Source organism: Copadichromis virginalis, linkage group LG7 (assembly GCF_057382275.1).
Source record: "Copadichromis virginalis isolate Kocher_CV1m ecotype Utaka linkage group LG7, C_Virginalis_male_GT1.1, whole genome shotgun sequence".
In the NCBI taxonomy this organism is placed as follows: domain Eukaryota; kingdom Metazoa; phylum Chordata; class Actinopteri; order Cichliformes; family Cichlidae; genus Copadichromis; species Copadichromis virginalis.
In genome coordinates this window covers 5,929,972-5,951,186 of record NC_140624.1, presented here as the reverse complement: position 1 = coordinate 5,951,186, position 21,215 = coordinate 5,929,972, and the positions used below count along the sequence as shown (strand labels likewise).

The window sequence follows — 21,215 nt, the reverse complement described above, 5'->3', positions numbered from 1 at the left end:
CCGAGCAGCTGTTAATGAGAACTGGTAACTGTTGGCGTTCTCAAGAGAATAACACAAGGTGGCCTTTATCTTGCTGACACCTGGGAGCTAGATATCCATAGTTGTTTGTCTTGCTCTCTTTTGCTTTTCTCTAGTTTTCGTACTTTTTGGCAGTATCACTCACTTTCTGGCATGTCTTCCTCCATCCTTTCCCTCTGTCCCACCCTGGGCCTGCTGTTTATTGTGCTTTTCTTAAGCACTTTGCTATGTGTCCAAAATCAATCCTCCTTTGACACTTGTTTTTTGAGACACCTGGGCTGTGTTCTCTGGAAATTCTCTTTCTACCTGCCAGAGGGAGGTATTTGTTGGTCTTTTTGATTGTTCTCAAACCTTTTGTGCTATGTAAGTATTTCCCCTCTGTTCTATAACATCATCAAATTTCTAGGCTCACACCCACGCACACCTTCTTGTACCTCACCTGGCATGGCGAGAGGCCAGTACACTCTCTCTCACACACATGCACACAAAGAAAAGAGCATGCCATTGAACTTTCAGTTGAGTCTGCTACACAGTCACATTTCATGCTATGCAGACTAATAACTATGAAACCAGACCATGCTGTGGTTTCTCACTCTAATCAGACTTGAGCGAACTGACCCTGTAGTACTGCACCTCACGATTTCTTTTGCCAATGGTTCAGTTCCTGGACCTAACAGCGTTGGAGTCACCAATATATCTGGTCACCTCTTCAACGTAATAAGCACACGTTTGAAACTGTGCCATTTTTTTTTTCATGCTTGTAAACCCAAGTTAATGTCATATTAAGTCATTTAGCCTGTAGATTTGTGATGTAAACTCTATTGACCTGTTTCTCGGTAAGAACTTTTGTGACTTTCAATGACCGGCTCTTTGATCTATTTTTGTTCTATTGTCAGGCTGCAGGGCAAATAAAAAAAACTAATCCTTCACACACTGCTTTTATGCTCTCAACTTCTCAACTGTCTCTTTTCTCCTCAAGTCTCGGGTTCCTTGGCAGCTTTCCCTCTAAACAAAGTCGGCTACTATGATCTTGATACTTAGTGTTTAGCACTTTATGTGTGTGTGTATTGTCTCTGAAGATGGGAGGGTTAAAGTAGAGACTGTACGTATCTCAACCTAAAATTGACAATGGGCAGGTCAACAATGTGGAGCGGCTTTCATTTGCCTTTCATCTGTGCAAAAGATACTCTCCTGTTTCATTCTCACCGCTAAACCACTTTGACGCAGTGCACTTTGATGTTCATGTGTGCATGTATGAGTATGTATGGGTTGTGTAGTGTACCTTCGATGTTTAAACTATTGTGTGTGTATATAAAGGCCTTATTAATTTAAGCTAGTTTAATGTTTCCCTGACATTCACCATAAAAGTGTGCTGTTTGTCTTTATTAAGGCATTTTTCTTCAGTGTATAATCCATGTATTATTTCTTGTAAGACCACCACCCCCCCCCAAAAAAACCCCCCAAAAAAACAAAAAACTGTTAGATTCACAGTTGATGCAAGAGCAATTCAGACAGCAAACAACCAGTGCCTGAGATTTCTTTCCCTAACTCGTCAATAATTCTTTCCATTGGGTTCTGGTGCAGAACCAGTTCTCCTTGATTCTGATCCTCTGGACTGAACGTTTAATAGTTTTACTATGTAAAGCTCGGATATTATCAAGTCATGGTGGATGGAGTCTGTGGGCTGTATCGGCTGGTCATTAGTGACTTTCTTGATGTAACCCCTCCCAGAACCATTAACGTCAGTGGTTCGAATAATGTCTCTGTGGTAGCTTTGTTTTTACTACCACCAGTCTTCTTTTTTTGTTTGTTTTGTTTTGTTCTTGGTGAATAAAAATAATGATGAAATACATGAACTGGTTCTACACTGGGTGCCACATCGGGGCATATGTGATCATAAAAAGCCTAATGGCTCCTGATGAGATCATAAAGGAAGGGCAATTTTTAAACTGTAATGTGTGTCTGTTACTTGTAAGCTGTAAACCAAAAAGACTATGAGCAGCCAAATATTTAATGCAGCTCTTTTTTTCTTTTTTCTTCGTCAAACAAGGGGCCAATTAAATGTCTTTTAGTAGTTTCTGAACAAAGTAATCTTTCTATGGTTGTGACAGCAAAATCAAGCTTATACAAAGTGATGTTTATCTTAAAAAAAAGGAAATAAAGCACTATAATATACTTTCCTACTCTAACCTTTGTAGGCCACAAGCCTAATTCAACCCTTCACACAGCGCTTTGCTCCTAGACATTTGGGTTTGGTCTCAATCACAGACCTCCAGATTAGCAGATGACCTACTCTTCCTCTTGAGCCAAGAGCAATGCCATATTCTTACAATGTAATGTTTTTAGAGTGGAATCAAAATCAGTTGGTACATTTTTGTGTTCATAATTCCATCAATTTTGACAAGATCCCCAACTACACTTTGTCTTACGGATGACGATCATTTGAGCCACAAATTTTTATTTTGGATTCATCGTTCTGTAAGACTTTCAGGCATTGATTTGTTTTTGTTTTTTTTAAAGATAATTTGGCATGCTTCAGACTTTTCGACCTGTTTTGATATCCTTTAGAATGGCTTCTTGACAGTCACCCTTCCATTTAGACTATGATGATAATGCATCTATTATTACTTAAATTAACAGGTTGCGGATCAATGGAAAGGCCGTTCATCTGCTGTAGACAGAGTATAAGTTGCTAAGTTTGCTAAGTTGTCTGTGTAGACCCAACACTGGCCCATCCCTGACTAAGGTGCCTCTTTTGCGATTGAGTGATTCATATGTAAGTATTAAGTAGCTTAACAAACAACGAATATTCCTCTGAAAAAAATAAAGTACTGGAGTGAAAAAGCAGCCAATGTCCAGAAAAACACTTTGAAAGACTTTGGGAAAGCCTGGAAAACTATTGCTCAAGACTGTTTTAAAAAACTGCAAGATGCTCAGAAACAAAATATAAAGAAATGGGGCTGGTTTAAGACTTTTGCACGGTACTATAGTGGAACTTAATACTTGACATATGAATCACCATGACTAGGGATGGGTACCGGTTAGGGCTGCTCAATTAATCGAATTTTAATCATGATTACGATCTGGGCTTTCAACGATCATTAAAAATGACTGAGCCGATTATTAGCACCTCCCTCGTGCTTTACTCTCGCGCTGCTCCGTGTGGCAAATCGAGCGCACCTCTCCGCATTTCGAACAGCGTCACAACAATTAAGAGGACCCGAGGGAAGCTCGGAAAGCTAAGCAGAAGTTATTTGGAGAGGAGAGTGACTGCCGTTGGTTGAAAAGAGAGGTAAAAAAAAAACTTCAGTGGTTTGGAAACATTATGGGTTCACGGAGTCAGATGTGTCAAGTAGACATAGTTTGTAAACTTTGCTACGGTGTCGTAGCTGCACCACAGAGCAACACTGCAAAGTTCACTAAACTTAGATGTTTACATTTTTCATTTATTTTTTATATTGCAAACATATTATAATTTTTTAAAGTCATTATTCAATACATTGTTATTGTTAACCCTTTAAAGCCTGTCAGAGCAGCACGCTCCGTTTTGTGTAACTATGTTTAAATCCCTGTAGAACCTGAACCATGTAAGCTAGCGCAATAATTATTTTGCATATGAAACTTACATCTCATGCCATCAGCTTGTCCTCGGTCACGGTTTCCTTCCATAAAAAGCGTTTGCAGGAACAAAAACATAATATTCCAGAAACACGCTTTGCCGATCCGATCAGCTGTTCGTAACACTTCCCACAGTGAAACAGACGTCAGCGCAAACTATCGCACGTCACTTCCTGCCCGAAACAGGAAGTGACGTCATTTCGCGGAAAATTTAGTTTTTTACTTGTAGGCCTTAAAAGCCTATACTGGTGTTTTTATAAGTCATGTTTGACTTTTCTGAATAGTTTCTGGGATGCTTAGAACTCGAATTGCACTGCTGGAAATAGTTTATTTTGATGCACATGCTGTTTTCTTTGCATCATAGGATTGTTTTTTTTGTTTTTCCTGCAGTATATAAAAATTGCTATATCTCCAAAATAAAACTATGAAGACACTCAAAATAAATTTCCTGTTGTTGTAAACTATTTTTTGCAACTTTTTTGCATTTAAAGTTTTGAGGGATAAACCTCTTAAATTTCTCCAAGTAGAAATATATGTAAAAAAAACCAAAATGATTTTACATTTTTTTGTAGTTTATTGCACTTTTTTGCAATTAATGTAGTTACTGTGGACTTAATGAATACATATTATTAAAATATGGGCTATAACAGTTGTATTGATGTATAGCAACTTGAAATGCTCCCACAAATGGCACTACAACATGTAAAAAAATAATATAAGCTCTGGCGGACTTGGTTCTATAGTAGGTCTTAAAGGGTTAAATATCGTCAAATAATCGAGATCTCAATTTCAGTGAAAATAATTGTGATTATCATTTTTGCCATAATCGAGCAGCCCTAGTACTGGTATCTGGTGCCATGATGGCACCGATTCTGACATAAACGGTAGTAACCAGACCGAAAAACAGCGCACATTTCGGTGCTTTTTTTCCCTGAGATGTGATACACACAGGCGAAGTGGTCAAAAGTCTGGCTGTACTTCACAGCAAAATATGCAAACTCAGCAGCAACAAGTGCTTTAAGCTGATACTGTGATACTGTCAAAGGAGGTAACACCTCGAATCCGATGAAACACCTGGCGACGCATAGCGTTTTTTTTAAAGCCGAAAAATGCGCCGTATTTGATAGCTTGGTGGTGCTGCGGGTGTGGTGCCTGTTATCGGACCCGCAGTTAGCAACATCCCCCAAAAACCCGAAGAGGAGAGTCCTGGCCCCTAGCCCTGCCAGTGTAGCAGAAATGATGACGGATGATGATGCAGCAGCAGCCGTTCTTCTCTGCGTGAGTAGCTTAATGTTGTTCGTGTGTAATTTACGTTGAGTAGACTAACCACGTTATTAAATTAATGCATGTAAGGTGAACTAGCAAACACCGTCATAGTTACATGCGGCTGTCTTCTTGTTTGATGGCAGATACTCCCTTCACCCTGGCCAAAAAGGCTAAAATGACCAAAGAAAAAGTGGAAAACAGTTAAACATGAGAGGTTTTTGGACAAAGTTTGTGTTTTTTCCATTGTTTAAGCACTGCGTCCAGCCAAGAGTGATACCATATATGCCCCATAGCTGCAGAAAAGGCTAACATTGTTATCTTTTTACAAAAAACAGCTGAACATGAGAGGTTTTTGGACCAATTTTGTGTTCTCCATTCTTTAAGCACTGGTTTGAGCACCGTTTAAGCACCGGCACCGTTTCAAAAGTACCGATTTGGCACCGGTACCGGATAAAACCTAAACGATACCCATCCCTAACCATGACCCTTCAATATAAAGGCAAATTGAAGGGACTCTTATTGTGAATTGATGCTATATAAGTAGAACTGAATTGAATTCAACTTGGGTACCAGGTTGTCATAGCTTATTACAGAAAATTGAGATTTTGTTGACACATTAAGGATAGCAGTTCTAATGGGAGTTTTTCAGTATTGTCATACACTGTCAAAGCCACCTCTTGCTCTTTTTCAAATGTGTCCTTTCACCTACTACTTTCATGCTTTCAGAGCACAGGTGTAAATTGACTACCTAAAACCAGTGGATGTGATACTGATAATCTTTTTGGCTCTATGCGAGTTAGCCCACATTTCAGAATAGGAACGATCCAGAAGCTTGTAGATTCTTTGCAAGTGAGAGATTACATCTGAAAGCAACTGCAAGTAGGTTAATCTGCAGATTGATGAATCTGCTTTATTGTCGCACATAAACAATCGTGTCACAGCCAGACAGAGCAAAAGCTTCAAAAGCTTTACCTCGTTTATGTCATCCTGCTTCCAGCCCTTCTTTCTTTAACACTGCATGATATTAGATCAAGGTCCCTTGTCTCCCTTTACACTCCCCCTTTAACAATGCAGAACAATATAACTTTTTTAAACTGTTTTCTGACAATGAAGCTAGTGTTCCTGAATTAAACCTGCTTGGCAACAACGGACCATAATTGAACCTAATCCATCGTCTGCGTCATCTGATGCCCTTCTAGGTTTTGTGTTTGGAGTTCTTTCATCGTCTTGGCTGAGGAATCTTTGTAGCATGAGTGTTTGCGTATAAATATATACCAGTTGCTGAGGAACGATGCCGTTAGCCTTAGCAGTTGCTGGAGACAGGTTTTCATTCTTCCTGAGAGGCAGAAGTGCGAAAGGTTAGCTTGTGGAGTCAGATGGGTGTTTATACTGGGATGATGATCAGATGCTGCCTGCATCGCTGCTGGAGACGCCACGCCCTTTGTCTAAGTTTAGCCTTGTTTATGTGCACACTTAACTTGACATTTTCTCCTCAGCTTTCAGCCCAAGGCTTTCTTTCAGATTGGGTCCTGGTTTGTAGCTGAGATGGGAGTTATGTATTGACTCAGGTCACAGGAAAAACAGCTATCTCATGCAACCCCTGTCAAGTGTGTGTATGAATTTAGAGTACTGTATAAAAATGCAAAGCAGTTAGATATACAACTAATGCCATAAAGTGATTTTATTTATCAGTTAACTCCACACAATACACAATGAACAGAAAAAACACAACCTCATCAGTTTTTGTCTGCTTGTGGTTACAAATGAGTGCCAAAAACTTGGATAACAGTTTTTCTGTTTGTTTGTTTGTTTGTTTTGGTACATGAAGTGACTAATGTCAAATAAACAAACTCATGTTGGTGCTTGATATGTCACATTTCTGCCGATCAGTCCACATAAACAGGTACCCTCATTACTTCAGCATGGCTGTTTCACAGCGAGCTTCGGTTTCAATTTAGGTTCTGTTCATTTGCTCTTTTCCACAATGGCCAGTTAAAGCATTTTGGGCTTTAAGAAGCAAACACAGAAAAAAATAATAAGAGATGGCCCAAACACATGGTGGGACAACCATTTGTTTACACTAATCACAGCAATTTGTGTATGAATGGTTACAGTTAGCAAAAGGTGATACAACACACAAAGCAACTGAGGTCAAATTAAAGATGTGATTATTAAAAAAGAAAAGAAATGGTAGTGTATAAAAAGTAAACGGAAAAATATCCACCGTTTCACGATTTTACATGTTGTCTTTGCACTAGTTTTAATTAAATATTCAATTTGAATGATTTTCGAGTCATTGCAAATTTTTTTTATTTTTAATATTTCCATTTTACATGTATCACAACTTTTTTGCAAAGAGTTATAGTTTGGAAGACAGTTGTTGCAAAGTACATAACATAATACAAACATGAATCGCGGTTTGTAAATATACACTAGAAGCTCTTGTATCCAGCAGCAGAAACTTTAGCTCTACCCCCCCAAAAACAGAAATTTATATAACCTGGTAATAGAACTCTTTTTTTCTATGGTGGATGCCATTGCTGTGTTTGTGGTGGCGGGATAATTTTAGTTGTAAAAGCAGTTGGGATTTAGAAATATTCTCCTCTTTAATCAGGATCAGTTCACTGTGCTAATGATCCAGAAGAGACCTCAGTGGCCTCTAAGCCACTTTCTTCTCTTCCAGTTCCACGCAACTGCTTTCTAGGAAAACCCGACTGTGTAATCAGTCTTTCTTCCCCTCCTGATCTGACGTACCCCTGGTCACTTTGCTGTGCTTCACTGCCCTCTGGCACACACACTGTGAGACAGTAGTTATGGTGGAGGGGGGGGGGGGAGCGTAAATGGAGCAGAAGACGGATTTGCATGCCACATCTTTTTCCTCTTGACAGTAGAGACAAATGCATCTAGAAATGCTCTCAACGAGATCCTTTTTTGTCACAGTAAAGCAGAAGCCTCTTCACACTAATGCCCCTAGTGGACCAGGACCACGATTGAATGTTGAGAGGATGAAACTCACTGCCAAGCTGGTTCTCACTTTTCATAGCTGGGCAACTCTCTGAAGTTGATGTTTAGTAGAAACCCTGTGATGGTCAAATCACTATATCAAGCCATATATTTTGATTAAATGGTGGATTTGAATGTGGAAATTCTTATTCAAGTATCAAAAAGAGCAAGGCCTCAATGCACAAATCTTAGAGGGTCAAAGAGAAGGTTTTACTTCTGCACCAATGTCAGGTTTGCCAAACTTTAGTCTATTATAGGGGGAAAAGGCAATTGTTTGTATAGCATGGGAACATATATTACATCACTCTTAAGTACAAAGAGTCTTTGTATTCACAGATGGGGTTTTCTCATGCAAATGTTTGCCTCAGCTAATATTGTTACAACAACTCAAGGTATCGGGCCGTCACCTTGGAAAAACGGTGAATATTACATTATCCTGTTCTATTAAAGAAACGTATGAGGTGATAGAAGATGCCATATCCGAGGCACTCATGTCAGACCACAACGTCGCTATTAAGCACTTTGTCAGACGCATTTGGGAAGTGCTTTCTACCAGGCTAATCCAATTGGCTTGATTGATTAGCAGTTAAAAGCCTTTCTTTCCCTAGTCAGAGGAATCTGCTTCAAATGCTGCCCAGCAGGCTAGCTTTAGCTAGGCTGGCCTGCCGGATCAGTTGGTGCCAGGCCCACTTCCTGTGTAGGGTTTCACAGGACGTGATCAATACTTGCAGACAGCTAATTGGATGAACACTGACACTCACATTTCTCCTCTCCACTTTACGGTCCATAGAATAAAAGCTGAATATGGGTTTGTACGAGAGTGTCCTGTCCGTTACATTTGATAATATAACAACAAAGTTTATGGGAATGCAATGTGGAAATGAGCTGCATCATTTCTATGTAGGTGTCAGTTAAGTGAATGTGGCATTATATGATCAACAGTGATCCAGTATGTAAGCCTGCAAGGGCTCGACTTTAACCGCAAAGATTTTTTCTCGGCCTGTTGTGTCTCCAAACACACGTCCAGATTAATCCTTATCATATGCAACGCCTTATTCTTGGAAGCCTCCATAACCTCTGTTCTGTTTTCTGTTTTTCTGGGTATATCTGGACAGAATGACCAAGTACGATGTAAAGAACTACTTGGAGAAGATCTATAATGTCCCTGTGGGAGTTGTCCGCACCAGGATACAGTTTGGTGAGTCTTCTCATTTCTTTGCACTCAAGCACAGAGGGCCTGTAACTTTTTCAGAATTTGGAGTGATTGTACTGTTTCGCAAAATATCATCATGTTATTGCCAGGGTTGGCCTTATCTCTTTGTTTTTGTTGTTTGGGATGAAAGTGTGTTCGCTCAGCTCTAAATGGGATACAAGCACCATCGTTTTTTTGGGTGTTTCTACTCTTTCTTATTTTCATCTTCATTGTAATCTTCTGCTTTTCTTCTGATAAATGCGGCCATGACAGCTAATTTAAATGGAAAAAAAGTTTTTGATTGGGATGTTCTTTACATTTGGTGTTTGAGCCTCAAGTACTATAGTGCTAAAATGGGCTCCTTCTTTATATATATATATATATATATATATATATATATATATATATATATATATATATATATATATATATATATATATATATGTGTGTGTATGTATGTATGTATATATATATGTATATGTGTGTGTGTGTGTGTGTGTGTGTGTGTGTGTGTGTACTGATTTTTTATTTTATTTTTTATTCATGTTATATTTATTCGCTTTATTTATTAAACCATTTAATTACGCTCATCATTTAATGTAATCATTTACCTTTATGAGCTATTTTCTTCAGTGTTATTGTATTTTTTTTATTGAGCTAAGTTGTTTTTCAAGTGCTTGGTGCTGTAACTCAGTCATTTCCCAGTCTTTTTGGATGAATAAAGTATTTATTTTGAGTTTATAATTGGCTTTCTTTGCCCTCATCACATTTTAATCAGTTTCTATGACACTAGTGCATCATAAATATGATGTTGTACGGGCAACACCAACACAGTTGATGCCAGTGGTGGAAAAACATACAAACATCATGACTTTGCATGCGTCTAAAGGCTTAGTCAGTCCAAAACATTGGGAGAGGGTGGTGAAAACACTTGATTCCTGGTATGCAATACCAAGCCACAAATATTTCATCCAAATTAAAATCCTAAAGTTGTAATGCAGCTGTTCTGAGTCAGTGGGGTAGATGCGCTCGCACACACACACGCACACATGCATACGTGGTATAAATATTTTGATTTCAAACCGAATGCATGACTTAAGTACAACATAAAAGATTTGCATATAAGTAATGGACTATGTGCAAACTAAATATGAAACTTTTTTTTTTGTGATGTGTAACTCGGTACACAAATCTTGTTACACACTAAACACAGTTCACCCTTACAGTGAAGATGTACCGAAATGGACTGTTCAAAAAAATAAAGTAACAGTTTTTAATCAGAGTATAGCATCAAGTCAGTTAAACGTCTGGAAATATGATCTGATCAGTTAAGTACCACAGGGAGTTGGTAATCAACCCCCAAAACAAGGAATGGTTTTACAGGTGGAGGTCACTGACATTTTTTTACCTCTTGGTCTTTTCTGACAGTTGGACATAACCGTAGGTCCTTAACCTGTCAGCAGGACTGGCATTTGGTCCTTTTGTGCAAGGGGGACAGAGTGAGCAGTGTTAAAGCCCTACAAAATGACCTTCAGCAGGCCACTGTTGTGAATGTGTCTGACCAAGCGATCAGACTTCATGAGACTCTGACATCCTCTAGTGTGCCGTGTGCTCACTGTCCAGCACTGTAGAGCTCGATTGGCATTGAACATACAATACCAGAACTGATAGGTCTACCACTGGCGCCCTGTTCTTTTCACAGAGCAGATTCACCCTGAGCACATGTGACAGATGTGAAAGGGTCTGCAGAAGCTGTGGAGAATGCCTGCCACTAATGTTGTTCACCGTGACCGATTTGGTGGTGGAGAGGCATATCCATGGAGGCATGCACAGAACCCTACAGGGTAGCCAACAGCACCCAGACTGCCAGTAGGTATCAGGATGAAATCCTTGGAACTATTGTCAGACTCTACACTGGTGCAGTGGGTCTTGGGTTCCTCTTGGTGCATGACAATGCCCGGTCCCATATAGGGAAAGTAGACAGGCACTGACGCTACCATGTTGCACTTTAGACTGTGTAACTGCTCAGTGATGCCCTGGGCCAGATCCCAGGACAGCACCCGTCGTCTCATTAGCAGCATGCTCCGATGTTGTCAGGCATGCATAAAAGCACTTGGGGCCACACAAATTCCTGTGAAGCATTTTGACTTGTTGCACTGAAATTTCGGCAAAATGGAGACGCCCACGGCATTTTATTTATTTGGATTTTTGTGGTGTCTTTGAATTCAACCCTCTCTAGGTTGATGATTTTCATTAAACTATTCACTTGTCTTTTGTTCCTAACACATTACCCAGTCCATATCAGTGTAGATATCAACATGATTTTTCCCATTGAGTTCTTATGTTTTCAGTGTTGCTTGCAATGTATAAACAAGTCTTGTCTGTAACTAGCAGGATGTTTGATCAAAGCATTGATTGAAACTTGCAAAACTACTTCTGTGTACTTTCTGCCTGGTGCTATCTATCTGTACGGCCCCATATTTGGTTATCTGGTGTAGTGCTTAATGTTATACCAAATTACTGCCATATTAAAAATGTAATGCATTTATTTAATTAAATTATGTAAATGTAATTTCATAATTTTTAATAGGGACAAGCATTTCAAAAACATATACCGTAATTGTCGGGCTATAAGCCGCTACTTTTTGCACAAGCTTTGAACCCTGCGGCTTTTAGTCAGGTGCGGCTTTTCTATGGATTGTCCATGATTTTTGTCATATCGTAAGACGATTTGTTTTGTTTGTTCCGCTGTTGTACGGCACTACGTTGCCTGGCGGAAGGGCATGTGATCAGACACACAGTATCGGGGTTCAAGAGTGGTATGTTTGTCACATGTCCATCCGCCAGACAAAATAGTGCCGTACAAGTAGCGCGAAAAACAAACTTCAAAGTAGCGCTATGCGTTCAGTGGGAGTCGTGGATGACGAGCAGCGATAAACTTGCGAAAAGCAAGTTATGCTCAACTCCACCGGTGGAATCTGACAGCGTGGAAAAGTGTGAAAACATCCATGATCACCAACGGATTTCGAAGGGCTGGACTGCTGCATGATGGAGAGGAGGACTCCGCCACGGCCCTTCTGAGGGTGTTCGACTCTGACACTGACAACGAGGATTTCTTTGGTTTTGAAAGTGACAACAAAGGAAAGGAGCTGAGAGTGTAGACGTAGCCATCCTGAGCCTGTTCGTATCCGACACTGGAGAAGAGGACTTTGGTGGTTTTAGTGCGCAGAAAGATGGTGGTGAATGACTGACTTTTCTTCTTGTTAAAGCCGTGTCACTGCACCTGAGCCTAAAAGGTAGTCCAGATCTATTTTTCTGGTGTGCTGCAGGTTATTGTTATGTACTACATTTGTTACTCATTTATGAAGCACAGTACATGTTTCGTACTTGTAATTACCGCTACTTGTACATATACCTAAAAAGTTATGCAAATGTGTACCCATAACTTGTTTTTCAAAATATTAATAAAAGGGGTGTGTCTCCAAACAGCCATCTCTTTCCTGACAATTCCCTATGTGCATATTCTCTTACATATGATAAGTCAACATTGAAACACCTGCGGCTTTTAGTCAGGTGCGGCTAATGTATGTACAAAACAGGATTTTCCCCTGATTTTAGCTTGTGCGGCTAATATTCAGGTGCGCTTTGTAGTCTGGGAAATACGGTACTTTGATGTTCACTGGAAGTTATTCTTCAGAGATTACCCCCCCCACCCAAATTGCTCAAATAACTGAGCATATTCATAGCAGACTTGTGACATGCTGGTACTTGTGACATGATGTTACTAGCTCATTACGTCCTACAGGGTAGGCAAAAAATATTTTTATAAAGTATTTAAACACGTCTACATTTCTTTAAATAATTTATCAAACGTCTAAAAATTTAACTTGGCAGCGATTCATTTTTGTTTAATTTATTTTTTTTATTTAATTCACAATAAAAGCCTCAAGAGTTTGCAAAACTTTTCAAAGGAGCTAAAAACCATAATATAAATCTTTTAAAACTGTTTCTGACTTGTGCTGGTTTTACTGGAAATTATTTGTAATCATGAGGTTATATTGTTACTCTTCTTTTCCCCCATGATAATTCTAATTCTCTATTGTGAGAATTGTTTTAATTGTTTTTTTTATATAGCACTGAGGTTCACAGAAGCAGGGTTTTAGGAAACATAAAGTCTAATTGGTTCATTTTTGGAGACTGTCAGCAGTGGTTAGCGGTGATTAGCAATTTAAGCTTACAATGTAGACGGCCTTCCACTGACATGCAGCAGCGGGAGTGTTTTCCAGCGGCTAGTTGCGGTGGTGGTTAGCGTGCCTGGCTCTCCTTTCTCCTTAACACACACAGCTGCTTATCTGACGATCTGCTGCTGCAGCACTCCAGCTGTCCCAGGACACCCCATGCTCCCTCCACATAAACACATGCTATTCACTTATAAACTTGCTGCTTCGTCCCCTCCTCATCCCAACCTCGAATCCCTGAGTCCTGCGCCCCTGTCAGGGATAATTTCAGAGCCAAAACCAGTTTTATCATTGATTTAGTAATCCTATTGGCTTTTTATGGGTGAGTTAATGGCTTAAGTTTTTAGGGGCTCAGTATAATTCTAGGAATCTGCAAGTTCATGATAGAACAGAGGAAAAGGAGAATTGAATTGCTTGAAGATGGAGAGATGCTAAGACCCTTCTTTGCTAGCTCTGAAGGTCCAAGAGGAGAACACCCCTCCACTTCTGGCAGAGAGAGGTGCCAAGCTTAGCCTAGCCTGCAGTCTGAGGAACCAATTAGAACTGTTTATTTGAGTTGTGTCATTAGAAGCTAAGAGAAAAGCTCCTTGGTTGAGAAGAAGGAAAGAAGGGAGATTTTGGGGGATAGAGTCGGTCAGAGAAGTAAGACTAGCTGAGGGCCCCGGTTATCCTTAGGTACGTCAGAGAAGGTATCCCTGTCTGCGTCAGGCGTTCCACTCCATTTGCAGTGTAAAGACGGGAGCAAGCTGAGGAGAGTAAGGGGCGCAAAACAACCCTTTCTTCCCTCCATATGCGGCAGGGGTATTTTGGAAGGAGTTGCCATGGTTACTCCTCTGGTCTGGGATTTGTAACGTGATAGCTGGCTGCCAAACCGCAATCTCAAAGAGGGAGGAATTGTGCTTGCGTTTGCGAGTGTTGTATGAAAGGTCTGTCTGTGTGTCTGTATACGTTGGGAAAGGAAACCAAGGGAAATATACTTTCTTTTATATCTTTTCGAGGTATTATGCACTTGTTTGTGGGTTTTCAAAGACCTTTCGATGTTTTATGACAGAACTGGTCAGGGTCGTACCTTGCTATTTCAAAGGTTGTAGCATTTCCCTGTGGATTTCCTCAGCAACCTAATGGCAAACATATACACACACACACACACACACACACACACACACACACACACACACACACACACACACACACACACTTTTTTTTTTTACCTTCATCTCCCACCCACTTAGGGGCCTCCACTTAGCCAGCGTGGTGGAGGTGGTGGTGGGGTGTGTTTTACAACCCTGCTCAGGGAAAGCCCTGAGCAGTGGGCTGCCCGGCTAGTGATTACTAGCTACACGTACCACACACACATAGGCATGGACACACACTCACGAATGACTCACTACAGGGGAATGTTTCCCTTGTTTTTGAATGTCATAAACTGTTCCCATGGAAATGGCAGTTACTCAGAGGGCCTGTTGACTTGACCACTGGGGTCTTATTGAGATTAGAGTTCTATGGGAGAGATGGACCATTTGATGCGCTGGTTAGTATCCGTCATCATTGTAGTTTTTGTTGTAATGTAAAGATGTGTATACCTGTATCTAGGGCCTCAAAAAATCTCTTTGATTTATTTGAAGTTAAGTCCCTAGCCTGCCTCCACACACATGTGGTATCCCTACACATGCACGCACTCAGCAGTTACCCGGTTCCCTGACTTTCAAACCCAGAGAGGTCTGAAAGGAATGAGGATGATGTCATCATCACCTGCAGTTGTGAAAGAGGTTAACCAGCACTACATGGTAAACAAGATTGGTTTGTCCTTTTCCACACATTTTCAATTATAACTTTGGCTTTTAGCCACTATGAAGAGAAGATAACCCTTTGTTCGTTTTTTGCAATAGTTCACTTTCACCTCGTTTTCAAAGTTCAGACAAACCACTTTAGTTTATCTGAAGCCAAGATTCCAGAAAGGGAACCTTTGGATAGAATCAGAATCAGAATACTTTATTGATCCCTGGGGGAAATTATTTAATTAATTTAAATAATTAATTATAGCAAAGATCCATCCAGAGAAATTGAAAGAACACATAAAATTATTTTGTTCTTTCAATGACTTGAAATTGTGTAATGCTGAAGTTAAGGATCAGCAGTGGTAATGCACTGGAAGTCTCCTGGCAGTCCATGGACAGCTCATCTACCTGTAGAGAGTGTCTGTTGTCGATAGGGACAGCGTACAAAGTATGTGGTAAAACTAGTCTGTGGGAAACTCTTGCTTGTACTGTTGTTGGTCAGTCAGCCAGCTGCTGAAAATATACAAAAAGCTTTTTTTTTTCCCCCATCTCCTTTTTGTGGTGAACTTCACTGTCACTGCTTTCGCCGTTCTGGCTCACTTGTCAACCAATTAGTGTTCAGCTGACACATGTTGTCATCCTCGTCCAGCAACGTGCAGTTGGGATTTTTGAGGACTGCATGGGGAGTACGTTTGCTTTGTTTAAAACCCCTCTCCATACCACTCCCTAGGGAAATGCATACGCAAATGGACATATTTGTGGTAGCACAAATTAAGCTCAAGTCCACTGCTTCCTGGGCTTTTGTCACCCTGTGCTCGTCCCTTGTTGTTTGATGTAGCTAGAGCTTCTTGCTTAAAAAAAAAAAAAACCAAAAAAAGAAAAACACTCACTAGACTCCTTTAGTGTTGTTCAGAAAGGAATGGAGCACACTGTTGTAATTTCTGGGCAGATAATTAGTGCTTTACACGTTTTGTTGACTGACTCGTAGTACAGCTAAAAATGTTGCAACACTGCCCACAGAGAATAATACTGGTACCATACTAGAGACTATAAGTCTGTAACTGATAAGCCATAATGATATTCATTTCTTTTAACATTATACTGTTATTTTTGCTTAGTCATGCTCTCACTATATTCATAAATATCATCACTTTGTCCCTATGTTCTCTTTCTAGTTTACCTTCAAAAGTAATACCTGCTGCTCTTTCTCTTTTTCAGGGTCCAACAAGAAAAGAAATCATCTAAACCAGAAGGTTAAGCAACCAGATTATAAAGTAGCCTACGTTCAGCTGGTGAGAAAACATAAACACACACACTTATCCTTCTACTCCTATCTCTTCTGGTTAGTGTGTAGTGTAGCTATAGCTCACAGACTCCTACCCAGTACACAGTGCAAGGCAGAGACCTCACCACAATAACGCTCTCTTTTTTTTCTTGGACGGCCAGCTGTGTGTGTGTGTGTGTGTGTGCGCGCTCGTGTGTGTGTGTGTGTGTGTTTCTTACTGTGGGGGCATTTTGGGGGCATTGAACTTTAATCTTTTTTTCTTGTGGGCTTTTTTTAAGGGAAGAACTGGGGTTGGTTGAGATGGGTATGTTGCATTGTCCTGCAGTTGGCTTTGAAGGCTACATCCTTAATTCACTCTTCCTTATACACATGCTTGAGAAGTACAGTTTCTTTACCTGACATTCTTCCTTTGTTCTTGAGAATAAACCACGCGCATCATATTATCTCATATCTATAATTTGAATCTTTTTCCTGTGCACCTCACCAGGGCTTTGCCATATCCTACTGTACATGGTAATCCTGGAATAAATGTTTACGTGATTGAAATAAGTGTAATTTAAATTATAAAGCTACACCATGAACCGTGAAGAGCGCGCAAAACAGAGCAAGGCCAGATATGTCTGAGAGCGAGAGCAGCATGTCATTTTTTTGAAGAAAATTTACTACCTGAAAGGAGAGATACTTCAGGAGTATGGAAGCCATTTGGCCGCAAGAGGTCAAGCCTCAATCAAAGCAAGGGGCTTTGCAAAATATGCAAGAAAACTGTAGAAATAACAAACTTATAATAATTTTTGAGGCAGAAGCACACCATTGAGTAGATGAAGCTATGATGGCATGTGAGGGGGAGATACTAGCAGCTGGTGAAGTAAACAAATGAGTCAACCGAGCATCAGGGGAACACTCGCTGATTGTGCTCCATGTGACAGGAAGAGCAGACGGTGGATGAAAATTACTGATGCAGTTGGTGCATCAGGTGGACAAGGAGGGATTTAAGCAGCTGGGCAAAAAGCTTGACCCAAGTGGCAACATTTTAGTTAGGAAATAATTTTTAATTTCCGTTTTATTATGTGATAATGTTGTGCAGCCTCTTGAAGAGTTACAAGATGAAGTTACTTTAGTTATTGTTAGACTAAAATGTTAAGCCATCATGTTATACGTTTATTTGCAATGTCCAATGAAAAAAAACGATCTATGCTACTTTTGTGCTTGCTTTTGATTTGTGCTTTGTCATGTTATCAATGATGGTAGCTCATTCCAAAACGATGGATTGCAAGTTGTTATCGCAGATTAAATTTACGGTATTATCACAAACATCCTTGAACAGCTACATCAGCTACAGCTCCCACCCGTACGGCTCACACGCTCGGGCAGCCTTCTTGAAAAATGGGTTGGGGTAAAAGTTAAGCGCAAGACAGTCTCTTTGGTTTCATATGAGACTTTTTACAACAAATATTGAGATATGGTTGGATGGAGCAGTCATGTTCACTTAGAAAGCTGTTGCCTCCAGACCTTTACGTGAGTATTCTTGATCATTTCACTAAAGCTTAAAGTCTGTTAGTATTTGTACATCCCTCACCCACCACTTGCAAAATAAAACATCACTAAAGTCACCTTATTAATGGCCCTTTGATCTGTATGAAAAGCAAGTTTTGTGCAATTTTTGTTTTGTGACTGCTGTTTTGATCTTGCCCAGGTAAATCAACACTGGGGTAGACACTTGTATATACTGCACCGCCCACCCGACCGGGTGCCATCAATCTTGAAATGGATGAATAATGAAAACTGTCTAAACATGACAAAAGAGGATGAAAAAGAGGATACATAATTGAAGCAGCCATGAATCTTTTAAAGGGGAGACTTCCTCTTGTCTAACACTAAGGCAGTGGCTTGTGATTTTGTGTGTGGCAGGAATTCCCAGCACAGTTAGTAGTGACGCTTCTGTCTCACCAGACATGCACCACCATTGTAGGTAGGAGGATGCAGAACACTGCGCACACTTGGGTACACACACCTGTGACATGTGCATCATTCATGCATAATGAGCCCTAGAGGATAGATGTTTTTCTTTGAGTGTCATTTGCTCCCTAGTCACATTCATGTTGCAGGTTTGTCAAGTCGTGCACACTTAACTGCATGCAGAAATGAAGATTTGCTGTCTCTTTGCTGCTAAATGGCTAGATATAAAAACCAAAACCCTGTCTAAATTCTCTGGCTGATTTTTGTAAAAAACATGCTTTCTCCTCACCCTTTCCTATAGTACTTAACTTTCTTAAGTATACACGTACGCACACGTTCACACACTCTCAAACACAAAGGCCCAGAAAACTCTTGTTTCTTTTGCAGCAGTTGGTAGAAAACAAGATTGTGCCTAATTGACTCCACATGTGGAAGAGTTTTCTGTGGGTAGATGCTCACACTGTGGTACCCCCGTTCTACTACCCTCATCCTTGTCTCCCCCCTCCTCCCCCTGCACATCAGCTAATATTGCAGCAGTAATACGTTTGCCCCCTCTCTCATTCCTTACTCTAGGTTTGTGGTTGAGGGGAGGCCTCCCGTTTTGCAGGGTTCCGTGACGGCCATTTTCCTTAGGCTTAGGGGGCACCCCAGTACTGGGGGGGGGGGGCTGTTTCTGCATGTGTGAAATGTGCATTGTGTGTGGGAAAGTGTGTACAAGTATGAGGGGCTTTAAGGGTGAGCTAGGGAGGTGACCAAGGCCATGATGGAGCCGTGCCAGAACAGGGAGGTCCAGAGACTGGGCAGAGCAATCAGGGGGAGGGGAAAGAGGCTCTATGTGTGTGAAACTGGGTGGTGGGTGCTGGTGGTGAGGTGACAAAAACAGCGGTACAAATCTTCAGTAAATCAGATTGCTTTTAAGCCTGACTGGCTTTCAGTGGGACTAATGTGTTTAAAATCAGACTGCTTTTATGCACCACTTGGCCCAGTTGAAGGCTAACTCAAGCCGATGTGCTCAGGGTAGGGCTGGGCGATATGGCCTAAAATCCATATCACGGTATAATTTGAAGCATGTGTGGTAATGATATATATCGCGATATATTCTTTTCTTCTGTATAACGTATTTTACACACTATAAGGCACACTTAAAATCCTTTAATTTTCTCAAAAATCGACAGTGTGCCTTATGTATGAATTCTGGTTGTGCTTACTGACCTCGAACCGATTTTATGTAGTACACGGCGCGCAGAAATCTGTCAAAAATGTTTTAGTACGACTTTGGTAAGCTATGAAAGCACACCGCTTGATGGATTGCCGGAGCATTACAGCTGCCGCAGTCAGGAGCCTCGCGGAGTAAAATGAGTCCAAAACTCTGTCTGCTTCAGGTCCCAAAGTCAAACAAACACTGCGGCATCACTGAGAGTTAAAAACTGTCTAAATTCTTTCATCTTTAATAAAATGATCAGTGTTGCTGCTTTACCAGGTGTAACAATTAAGTTTAACATCCAGGCATCCATGAAAACAGAATTTATTAAATTCAACGGAGTTAGAAGTTAGCAGGAAGTTAGCTCGCTAATTTTCACCTAAACATGATATAGCATGTTCTGACTGAGAGATTTCTGAAAAAAATACAAACGTACAGCTCTGCTATCACTTCCAACATAAACGAAGAGAGAAAACTAAACAGCAGTGACGTTTGCAGGGTTACTGAAGTTGGACTTGCTTGTATATAATGATGTCCTATGTGATTGCTATCAAAACAGCTACGTTAGCATAACATTAGCGCAGTGAAGCTGAAGGATGAACGCTAACTTTTTCCACTCGATGAAATTTAACGTGAGGTTTCTGGTGGTTAGGGACAAATGCAATTGCATTGCATTAACATGAAACTTGTTCTTTGAAATTTTGCGTTTCACTTGTCCATTTAGAAAATTCACTGTAACCATTTTAATAGTTCATCTGTGCTGTTATTTTCCAGCCTAGATTGTATTCTGTAAAATGTTTCTTAGAGATTTATTTAGACATTTAGTTTCGGGGTGTTTAGTGATTTAGTGATGAATGCTGTCATTTTTTTGATTTGCATTTGCCTTCCTAACTCCTATTCATCTTTCCACTGGATTGTAAATCACTTTGTGAAGTTTCTTAAAATAAGTCATCTGTAGCTAAAGCATTGGTCATGATTTGGATATTACAGTGATAGTTTACAGGTACCTGTTAAGAATTACTGGTACAGATGCTATAAATGATGTGTTAACAGTTGTCTGTAATAGTGTCAATGTCAATTTATGGATAATTATGGGGGTGGAAATGAAAACATGCAGATTGATTGAGATTTATAAAAAAACAGATGTAGATTTTATTGAGTGTTTTCAATAACAACACCATATTAACAAACATATTTTTTGTCTCTGAGTCAGATTACAATCCTCAAAGTTGGTATTTAGTTAACATTATAGTGCCATTTATAGTGTTTTGGTGAATAACTCTTTAAGTCACTTACTTGTCATACAAGATGCATCTTGCCAGCTTTTTAGGAAATGTTATTCTCTCTTCAATTTGTACTGAGTGGTTGTAAATTTAGTTGTTTTCACACAAAATCTTCAGATGGTTTCGGGGAAATAACACTTGACCTTTCTTACAAGTGATACACAGCAGGAAGTACTCTGCTACGTGGCTGCACAGTAGTGCCTGGAAAAAAATGCAACTGAGGCTAAATGTTGAAATTGCTGTTGAAATTCTTGAGAGAACTGTTTTAGTTCTTTAGCTTTTCTCTGCATTGCTTCACTCTTCCTGGATGCCAAAGGCAGAGGTTAACAAGAAATGCAAGTACAAATTATTATATTTCACTTACATGAGTCATGTAT

At 40.1% G+C, this 21,215-nt stretch overlaps 1 protein-coding gene across 1 annotated transcript in view; it reads left to right on the top strand.

Annotated features, from left to right (window-relative positions):
* Nucleotides 1–21,215, top strand: part of mrpl23 (mitochondrial ribosomal protein L23) — a 50,642-nt gene that overhangs the window by 4,759 nt on the left and 24,668 nt on the right. Inside the window, exons 3-4 of the mRNA XM_085461366.1 lie at nucleotides 9,021–9,103; nucleotides 16,332–16,405. Coding sequence (XP_085317492.1) covers nucleotides 9,021–9,103; nucleotides 16,332–16,405 — 157 coding nt within the window. The remainder of the gene's footprint in view (nucleotides 1–9,020; nucleotides 9,104–16,331; nucleotides 16,406–21,215) is intronic.